The following is a 10665-nucleotide window of genomic DNA, read 5'->3' as shown; positions in this document are numbered from 1 at the left end:
TTCTCTAAAAATCTGCACTTTATTCATTAGAATTCAGTGAAAGGAACATTCATTTTAAAACACAATCAATACATTAAAAACTTGAAAGGACTAGTAGCAATGAGACCAGGAAGGAAACAAAAAAACCCCAAATTCAGCCAGGTTGGTCACCCGGGAGGAGCTGCCAGCCTGGCAGCAGGGTGGGGCAGCCAAGGACAAGGGCTAATTCATTATTTCCTTACAGCTGAGAGGCTTTTTGGGATCTGAATTTCTCACTTCACCCAAATGGAGCTTTGGGGTGACTCAGTGTGGGTGAGATGAGCAGGAGGCCCCAGCTGGAGAGGAGGAAGCCCAGAATTCCAGGGCAGAGGGAATGTGGAAGGTGGGTCTGAGTGCCCCAGGAATGTTCAGTGAAAAACCTTCCCGTCCCTCCCTGTGGGGAATGGGGCAAACCCAATCCAGAGAAACTTTTAAAAGCACCATTAGGTGACAAATTATTAAGTAGAAGACAAAAAAAAAAAAAAAAAATCTCTGCAGAGCCAAATCAGTGACAATTGCCACCGCTGCTGGGGGAAAAAGGGAGAAAAATCTGCTTTGGGCTGGATTTTAGCATTCCAGAAGCTCTCCTCTCCTCTGATCCTGAAGTTCAAGGCAGTGTCAATCCAGGGAGATGTTTTAGTGATGCAGAGCACAGGGCTGGAGCTCCCTGGAGAAGGGAATGAGGAGAAGGTGGGGAGCCCTGGTAATCCCAGGATTATTTAAGGAGCAATCCTCAGGCACCAGGGCGAAATCCCAGCCCAGCCAGGGAGCACCAAGGGGAGAGGAAACCTGTCCAAGAGCATTTCCATGCACCAGCCAACAGCATCTCCTGCACAGGGATTGAAGAAAAGCCCCAGTGTGAGATAAAATAACATCAGCAGACAGCAGGAAAAGCCTCAGCTGAAAGCTGTGGGCTTTTTACAACACTTGAAGGGAGAAATCACCAAAATCCACACATTCAGATTAAAAACAACACTGAAAGGCAGACAGCTGAGTGCGACAGAGGAGGGTTAAGGATGTCTCAAGTGTGTGCAAAGTGTGTTTGTGAGGGGCTGGGGGGCTGGGAAGAGCCCCCAGCACATTCCCAGGGAGCAGGGTGGGATCTGGGCACGGCAGCAGCAGGAATGGCCTTTTATCCATGAGAAAAGCAAACCACGCCACTTGGAAAGACAAGACACACGAATAAAAGAACAGTCTGTAAAATTTCCCCATGACTATAAAATGCAAAACTATACAAAAATAGAGAAAATAAACCATTTCCTTATGTGTATAAAAACAACCAAATGAAAGAAAACCCCCAAGTCCCCAGAATGCAACACAGAACCTCTTAGCAGGCTGACCCCAATGGCAGTGGTTCCATCACAGCTTCACAGCCACAGTCCCTCACTTCCCTGCAAGGAACAGGTGAATTCCTCAAGTTTTTCCTAAATATCCTAAACATCCTGCTGTTCCTGACTTTTCTGACTGGTTTCTGGTTGGGAAGCCCTTTTGCATAAGAAGCCTCAGTGACCATCCCCAAATGTGAGCTCCTCGGGTAAGGCAGTGTTGGACTGACCCAGCTCCAGCCCAGCTTTGTTCCCATGGATCCCAAGTGGGGTTTTTTGGGAAGCATGGCTCAGCAGGCAGTGAAATCCAATCCCTACTGCAGTGATCATTTACAGGCTGAATTACTGCACTAGAAATTCCAATTTCTTTGGGTTAATGGGGCAGAATCTGCCAATAATGCAGCAAATTAGTGACTAAACTGCATTAGGAAAACTCATTTGAATTCCAGAGATATTTGCCTCATTGAATTCCCATCGAATTAAGAGGAGAAACCTTTGGTATAAAGTCAGATTAGCAAACCTTGGCTGTATTGCTCCCACTGAACCTCCCCACCTCGTACCTACACCCAACCCCAGGATCCTAGTGACACCTTGGAACATTCATTTAGCACCAAGACATTCCCAGCCCTCAGCAGGACTTTGGCTGAACAAAGCTCCAGAGCCTGGAACCCCCGAGATGCCTTTGGTGAGACGCTGAAAGGAAAGAAAACAGGGATTAAACCCAGCCAGGGGCATGAGGGGGTGACAAAGTCCCTGTGGTGTCCCCAACAGGGTGTGCCCGTGGGAGTGGGGTGAGATGGGCACAGAGCTGGCCCTGTCCCTGCTCCAGGGAGGGACATCCCATGTTCATTAGCAGCTGTGCTAACGAGGGGAGATAACCCCCAGCGAGGGCACCTTCCCCTGGCTCACCACATTGTCCTCTCTGGGTGTGGCAGTGGCACCAAGAGCCAGGTGTGTCCCAGGAAATCCTCTCTGGTGTCCCAGAGGGATGAGGGAAAAGAACCATGGCACAGCAGGTTCCTGTAGAACTCCCTGCAGCAGGGCTGGCAGGAAAATATGGAAAAATTCAAGTTTGAGCCCATGGATGCACAGATGGATCTGCTCTGCCTCGGCAGGAAAATCACATCGCACACAGAGGCTGAACCAAGCCTGGCCCTGCCTTTCCCTGCTCCTTCCCAGACATCCAAGGACAGGGCAGAAGGAACCTTTTCTCAAAAGGAATATGAAGACCTCATTTTGCTTGGGGGAGAAAAACCCATCAAACCCAAACCAGCTCCTTGTGCCTGGAAATCCAGGGATGGCAGGGAGCAGCTGATGGAGCCACATCCATGTGGAGCAGGAGAGCAGCAGGAGGGTGACCCAGCAGGGCAGGCCTCAGCAGGAAAATCGAGTCTGGCCCAAGCAGAGCCATCCCTCACTCCACAAATGTGGCAAAACTCCAAAATTCCACATTGGGATTTTTGTTTTTTTGAATGCTACAAACTCTGCTGCAAAGAAAAACTGAGAAAGGGCAATGAGGTGGGGGAAAACAAAAATTACTGGTAATGGAATTAACTCAGAACACAGAGCTTGGACAGCAGAGGGAAGCAGCTTTGTGTCATGGGCTGGGGGTTTGGACCAAAGCAGAGGGGGTTTGGGATCACAGAGGGAACCAGGAGCCTGGGACAGATGTCACAGGAGCTCACAGGACAAAGTCTGTGCCCTCAGCCTGTGTCCCTCCTCCATGTTCCTTCAAAGAGACATAAAATCCCAAACCTCCTGCAGCTTCCAGGTTTTTTGTTCCCTCCAGACAGGAGGAGTGAAGCCCAACGTAGCTGTGGCCCATCCCAAATTCCAAGGATCACAAAACTTTCCTCCTGTGGGTTTATGCAAAGAAAACAACCTTAAAATAATAAAATTAAATTTAAAAGCCACAAAGCTTCCTTTTGAGAAAGTAACATCATCTGCCACTTCACAGCTACAGGCATGATGCAAATTTAGCTTATTTCAAAGGCCTCATCCCTGTCCCCATGGCCCTGGAGAGGCCAGGAGCCCAGGACAAAGCACAGGAAAGGTTTCCACCAGGAATTCTGCACCGTGAAGACAGACCACAACAAAGAAGGGACCAACACTTTGTTCTTCAAAGGGACACCATGGACAGCACATTTCTCTGAGCAAACTGAAACTAGACCTGGAGAACATTATCAGCACGCACACAAAAGCTCCTGCTTTCCTTTGGGGCAAGGACAAATCAAATAAATAAAAACGTTGCTGCAAAGTTCCCCTTTCCAGCTGCCCTGCCCCATCCTTACTCTGGAACAAGCAGCATCCTTCCTCCCAGCTCCCCACACTGAGCCCGGGCTGGAAGACATTCAAAGTGAGTCTGAACCAAAACATTTCACCCAGAAGAGGAAAACAGCCCAATTTCCCTCAAAACTCTGCCCAAGGCCTGTTCCCCCAGTCCCAGCCCTGCACAAACCCCAACCTGCCACACCAGCAACGGGTCCATCCCCAGCTTCTGCCAGGGGCTGCTGCTGCACTTGGTGTTGGAGAGGGCTGGAAAACCAGAAAGTGCCTCAGTGGTGATGAAGGAATCCTGGAGGCAGCTCCAAGCTGCCTCCGGAGCATCCACAGGGGCAAGGCCACGGATGGCTGTGGGAGAGGAGCATCAGCCCAGCTCAAACTCAAGTCCTCCCCAAACTGCTCCCTGTTTTCTCCCTCCCTTTGCTCCCCTTTCAGCCCTGCCCAGAGCAGCCTCAGCATGGTGACATGGTGACATTCCTGCAGCCTTCTGGCTTGGTGACAGTGACATTCTTGCAGATAGCCTTGCCTAGGTTACACGGTGACGTTCCTGCAGCCCCCCAGCCGGGTGACACGGTGACATTCCTGCAGCCCCCCAGCGGGGTGACACGGTGACATTCCTGCACCCCCCCAGCCGGGTGACACGGTGACATTCCTGCAGCTACTCAGCGTCAGTGACACTGCACACGGTGCCACGGCAGGCGCCATGCCCCGGGGTGGCCCTGCCCTTGAGGGGCTCGGCGCAGCGCTCTGGGCTCTCGGCGTCCCTGCTGCCGTTCCCGGGATGCTGCGGCACGCCCTGGGCAATGCCCACAGGTTTGCCCCTGGCACGGTGCTCCGGGGAGCAGGCGAAGCCCAAGCTCGGGGGCAGCTCCGCTTCTCCCAGGGGTAACAAGCGGGACAGCCTGGGGACATCCGCGTGGTACCGGAAGGAGCCGGCCGCCTCCCGGGCCCGCCTTGCCTCGGGCTGCAGCGGGAGGTTGGAGGGCCGGAGCGGGTGCCTGCTCAGCTCTGGCTCCTGGGGCCGCCTCTCCGGAGCCTCCCCGATGCCACCCCGGGAGAGAGGCAGGAAAGGGGTCACGGTGTCTGGCAGCTCCGATGGCTCCCAGACGCTCTCAACAGCGCCAGCCGGAGCGAAGTCCCAGAGCTCCATCCCGCCGGGAGCCGTGTCGGTGCCGTGCTGGAGGTGCTGCAGGCCCGGCCAGCTCAAGCCGCCCTCGGGAGCCACCAGCTCACCCTCCTCCTTGCTCCTGCTCCTCCTGGCTCCAGCAGAGTCCTTCCTGCCAGCTTCGTGCCTGGCCCAGAGCCGGCAGGGCTGGGGGCCACTCCGGGCCCCCTGCGGCTCGGCCAGCTCGAACTCCAGGCTCTCCGTGTCCAGCGAGCGGCTCCTGCGGTCCACGGAGAGTGGCGCGGGCATGGAGGGGCTCAGCCCGTGCAGGCGCAGGTGGCGGGGCAGGCTGGCCACCCCCCAGTTGCAGCTCTGGAAGGAGCCCGGGGAGAAGCCCAGGGACATTCTCTCGTCACATTCAGCCAACGACTCTTTCTGTCCATAGCCATCATCAAAGGCCTCGGCGATGTCCTCGCCCGCGGTCAGTTCCGCGTGCTGCTCACACTCCCCTTCCCCGTCCTGCTCCACGTCCACCACGTCGAAGGTGACCATGGTGGGGAGGGCAGGGAGGTTCTGGGTGAAGGACGAGCTGGAGGCCGAGCTCCCCAGGCTCTCAGAGAGGCTGGAGAAGAGGGTCCCACTGCTGGCGAACTCCACAAGAGCCTGCGAGAAGCTCACAGCATGCTCGGGCTCGCTGCCCACCTGGGGCTCACCGGGGGTGGGATCTGCTCCGCCGCCGTGCTCCTGCTCCGGCAGCCTGAACCCAGGGAACATCCCTGCCTTGGCTGGGGCCACACTGCCGTGGATGGAGTCCCCAAACATCCCACAGTCCAGGTCTGCATCGAACCCCGGGTTGTTCTTTGTGAGCTGAATAAGGCAACTTCCGGGGGCTTTTTGGCTGTTGTAACAGTTTTCCAGACACAGAGTACCTGGAAAATCCCTCCACTCTGGATTTTCAGCCCTAGCCACTGCAACCCCACCATTGACAGCCCGGCTTGGGGTGTGCGAGGCCACTTGCTCACTCCCAAGGCAACTCTGACTCTTGCCAATGGAGCTGGCTGCTCTGGTTTTACATTCATTGCACTGCTTTTCCCGGGGACACTTCTCCTTGCTGGAGACATCCAAGCATTTCAGGACCGGTTCCCTCTGCAGCTCCCAGTACAGCAGCTCTTTCTGAATGGCTGCAATCCCCTCTTCTTCAGTTTCCATCAGCCCTCTTTTCTGATCCATCATCTGCTGGATCAGGCTCTTCTCCGCAGGGAGGCAGAAGTCCATGAAGTAGCTGAAGATGCCCTGGCGTGGGATTTTGCCCTCGAACAGGGATTCCTCCCCATGAGAGGGGCTCATCAGGGTGTCAAACTCGTAAAGTGCATCGCCGCTGTAGCTGTCCCGGGGCAGTCTGTCCTTCTTGAGCTCCTCTCCAGTCTCATCCTCTGGCCCTGGCGTGGTAGAATCATAATACCCTTCGTCACTGTTTGGGGCAGACTCCTGCTGGTCACTCTGGGGCGTCAGGAGGTCAACACCATCCATGGCATCCCCCATGTAGGGGTGGGCGTCAGCCTCGTGAGAGGCGTGTGTCTCCAGGCTGCTGCTGGACACCTGGGCCCCGTAGCTCCTGTCCCCCGGCACGCCGCTGTCCCACACCTGGTGCAGGTACTCCTCAGCCTCCTCAGGGATGGCCATCTCCTCGCCGCCGCCCTGGTAGGTGACGAGGCAGGAGCTGCGTTTGGCGGCGTCGCGGCTGCGCTCCACCGAGATGCTGCTCTCGGCGATATCGGGCTCGGCGATGTCGTCCCCGCAGCCCGTCAGCGAGTCGAAGCTCTTCAGGGAGGTGACGTCCCCCAGCATGAGGCTCAGCAAGTCCCCAGAGTGCAGGCAGGGAGGCTCACTGTCCATGAAGTCAGGGTGGAAGGCCAGCAGCAAACTCTCATGGTCAAACTCAGTGCAGGCAGCAGCCTCAGCCTCTAATTTTGTATCTGGAACGTCCCCGTTCCCTGGCACGGCCATCGTGTCACCCTCAGAGGTGCCTCCATCAGCTGCGGAGCCCGTGGGCTCGGTGGCCTCCCCACAGCTGGAGTCACCCCCTGAGTCCCCTGGGCCAGCCGTGGCCTCAGGGACTGGCCCTGGTTCTCTGCCCTCCACGGCCCCTCGGCTCTCCACTGCCACTCCAGGAGCATTCCCAGCCTCCTCCGTGTCCCCATTCCACTCGGGGAGCTCTGCCTTCTCACTCTCGGCAGCCTTGCTCTTCCGGTGGCGTCGGATGCTGTTGAAAAACCCTTTCAGCCCTTTCTTGGGTCTAGGGACAGAGGATTTCTCCCCGTTGGGCTTTTTGTCACACCCCTCGATACTCCCGGGGGGAGAGCCATCCTGCTGGCCCAAATCCCCCCTGGTGCTGGTGTCCACGGCCAGCTGGGCGCTGCGGGAGCCGGGCAGAGGGCCGGGCTGCCCATCCCTGCCGCCCTCCGAGGGGCTGTCCGGCCGTGTCGCACCGCCCCTGTCACAGGCAGCGCTGCTCAGCCCGTCGTGGGTCTTGCACTTGCTGAGCCCCTTCTTGCCGCGGCCGCCGAAGAAGCTGGGCAGGGTGCAGATGCTCCGCTTGCCCCCGAACAGCTTGAAGGCCGTTTTCCTCAGCTTGCCGGGGGGCGGCTGCTGCGGCTCCGCTGCCACCACGGAGCCGTTGGCGCTGTCGGGAGGGGCGTCCCCGCCCTCCTGCCGCCGCTGGTCCGCTCCGTCCCGCTCCTCCGGGCTGCCCGTTTCCATGGCAGCGGGCGGCCTTGGATCTAGCTGGAAGCGGCTTTGGGAGCGCGGCGCTCGGGGCGCAGGGATGGACACATCACCGCCGACCTGAGGCACAGGGAGAGGGCACAGGTGAGGACACGGCAGCGGAAGGGGCAGAGCTGAAGGCACCGGGGTCTCAGGGCTCCATCACCAGCTGGAGGAGCCTTCAAGCTCTCCCACCACTTCCAAAATCCAGGCACCAAAATGTTGCTTAAATGTACCAGTTCACCAGAGCAGGAAAACCACACATCTCCCTTGGCTAGAATCCCTAGGGACAGGCAGGTCTGACCCCTGCACCTCCTTGCTCCAAGCCCTGCAGCTTCCCAGATTTTCTGTCTCCAGGGTGGTCATGTTTGGATACCTTAAAGTGAGAGCTAGCACCTCCCAAACCCCCTCCCAGCTCTCCCAGGCCTCATGCCAGTCTCCAAAGAGCATCCTGAGGGAGGCCAAACCAGGACACAGTCCTCCCTACACACGTGTCCGGGAAAAAACCACTTTGCTTACTAACCTGGCTTTTTTTAATAGAAGATTTCAGTTGTTTTTAAAATAATCTGTGCAGCCAGAGAGAATCGCCTTAAAAACACCCACTGTGAACCCCTGATCAGATTATCCCAGAAGCAGAGAGGTAGGTTTGAAATTTGACCCTGGATTGATGTCAGGAACAGCAGAAATAAAACAATAATAATCATGTTTCTTTTGCAGAGGTGAGGGTGGACAAATTAAATGCAGTAAAATCCTAATGTGCTCCCACGCTGCAATGCCCCAGGCTGAGCTCTGACTGACAGGAGGCCAAGGAAACCTTCCCGAGGTGTTTAGCCAGAGATCCCAAATTGAAAATACATCCAAACGATGCTCTTTGCTCCTACAGCCCCACAGCAAATTCCTGCAATTCCAGGTTTAATTTTATTCCTCAGGTCTGGGTTGCTTTGCCTCTATGTTGATCTGGCATCGCTGCCCTCAGCACGGCTGGAACTGGATGGGCTTTAAGGTCCCTCCCAATCCATTCCATGATTCTGGAATTCTGGGATTGCTGATAACCCTCACGTTCACCTGTCCCACTGGAAGCAGCAGCTGGGGCGTAGCCGGCTGGCACAGCCACCTCCCCAGCGGCAAACTGGGCTCTTCCAGCTCTGCCAGAGCCCACCACGAGCCCCAGGAGCCTCCAAAGCCTCTGGAGAGACCGGGATAGAGGGGCCTGGGAGAAACGCCCGCTCCTGACGCGTGCGGGGCTGCTGGAAAATGGGGTGAAATGAGCCCAAACCTGCACCGGGACTGGGGCTGGAAAGCCGCCGGGGAAGGGCATGAGACAGAGCCAGCATTACAAAAATTCCTTTTGGGAATCATTCCTGTCCAGCTCCACGTCAGCACCGCGGCACTGCTGCGGAGGGGAGGCTGGAGTAGGATAAAAAATGAAATAAATAAAAATGAAAGAAAGGGAAATAAAGGGCACCGAGGGCAAAGAGCCGCGACCAACAGAACATGAAAAATAAGGTTTAAAAGCCAACAAAAAGCAGCACCGTAACAATGAAATGCAGCGTTTCGCCCGCAGAGGGGATCCTCGGGGACCCCCGGCCCGCCCAGCCCCGCACGGGGCCGGTCCCCCAGGCCGGCCCTCCCCGCTCCCCCCGCCGCGCTCCCAAACTTTCGGGAGGATCCGCGAAAATGCGAGGGGCGGAGGGGGGAGGGGGGCTCGGGCCGGGCCCGGGACCGCCGCNGGGGCGCTGGGGGGCGGGGCCTCTGCGTGAGGGCGGGCGCTGTCTCCACATTGCGCCCAAAGTAACGGGGCGGGGTCACGGGGGCGGGGCGGGGCGGCTGGGCGCGGTCCCCACGGTGTCCCCTCATGGCCGTCCCGCGGTGTCGTCCCCGGTGTCTCAGGGCCGCCACCACCCGGGGCGTCCCGGTGGCGGGGTGGGCGTGGCCTCAGGGCGGGTCCCCATGCTGGGACGCGGCATCGTTGGCGGGTATGATTGACAAGGGGGCGTGGTCAACCCTGTTAAGGGGCGTGGTCTCGCACGGTGGTGGCCTTGGCGCGACACCCGCGGGGCACGCGGGGTCACGGACACGGGGTGGGGGATGACATGTCCTGTCCTGTCCTGGTCTGTGACACCGCGGGGTTCAGGGATGTGACAGTGTGGGACACCGGGGGGCTCAGGGATGTGACAGTGTGTGACACCGCGGGGCTCAGGGATGTGACAGTGTGTGACACCGCGGGGCTCAGGGATGTGACAGTGAGTGACACCGGGGGGGTCAGGGATGTGTGGTGTGTGACACCGGGGGGGTGGTGACACGGCGTGTTTGCCGTGGGACACCTCCCTGCGCATGCTGTGTGACCCACGGACATGTCACCCGCGCCACCGCACTTCCAGGCACCCAGCGCCGCACACCTGCTCACACCCACAGTCCCACAGCACTGAGCAGCCCGGCAGGGAAGACCCCTCCCCATTTTTGGAACCCCCAAATCCCGAAAGCCCCTCACATCTCCACGTGAGGATGACAGCAAGGATGCCACGAGTGGGAATGACAGCCGGGAGTGGCAGTGTCCCCGCGGGACAGCCTCTCCCAGCCCCCATCTCCTGGTGTGCTCCCGCAGGTGGCTGGGAGGGGACAGAAGTGGCAGCAGTGTCATCATTCCCTATGGAGCCTTGTCCAGGCTGCTTCCAAGCCCTAATGCTCCCCTTGGGTGAGGCCCCATAGCCTAATTAATAGATGCTGATTGACAGATCCCACAGCCCCTGACAAGCCCATAAATCCTGCAGGGAGGTGCCTGTGTCTGGCCCAGAGCCACCCTTGGAGCTCTGAGCCCTGGGAGCACTTCCCTTTGGGATGCCACAGGGCAGGAGGGAATGAACCATGGGACACCTTCTGCCGCATCCCAAAAGCAGTGCAGAACATCCAGAGCACCACTGCTGGGTGGGCACTGAGCTGCCAAGGAGCACAGGGATTTATCCATCAGCTCCTGGCTGTGGGAAGAGCCAGGAGGGCACCTCCAGCCCCACTGGTGAGGGCAATGCCCGTGTCCAAGGCAGGAGGGATGGAGGGACACAAAGGTGGTGCTGGGATGTCCTACTGCAGCCTGGAATTCCCTGTGTGCAGCCATTCCTTCATCCCTGGCCAGCCATCCCGACATGGGGTATTTCACCAGACAGGCCACAGCAG

General features: G+C 57.8%; 1 protein-coding gene across 1 annotated transcript; it reads right to left on the bottom strand.

The window, feature by feature from the left end:
* Positions 1-8039, bottom strand: AMER1 (APC membrane recruitment protein 1). The gene has a single exon (XM_041484671.1). It carries the CDS (start codon positions 7489-7491, stop codon positions 4285-4287), a length of 3207 nt encoding a protein of 1068 aa, XP_041340605.1. The 5' UTR covers positions 7492-8039; the 3' UTR covers positions 1-4284.
* Positions 8040-10665: the final 2626 nt, after the last annotated feature.

The sequence above is a fragment of the Pyrgilauda ruficollis genome, unplaced genomic scaffold (assembly GCF_017590135.1).
Source record: "Pyrgilauda ruficollis isolate IOZ18807 unplaced genomic scaffold, ASM1759013v1 scaffold67, whole genome shotgun sequence".
Lineage (NCBI taxonomy): Eukaryota > Metazoa > Chordata > Aves > Passeriformes > Passeridae > Pyrgilauda > Pyrgilauda ruficollis.
Note: the sequence above shows the minus strand (reverse complement) of the source record. Positions and strands in the feature narration are given on the sequence as shown.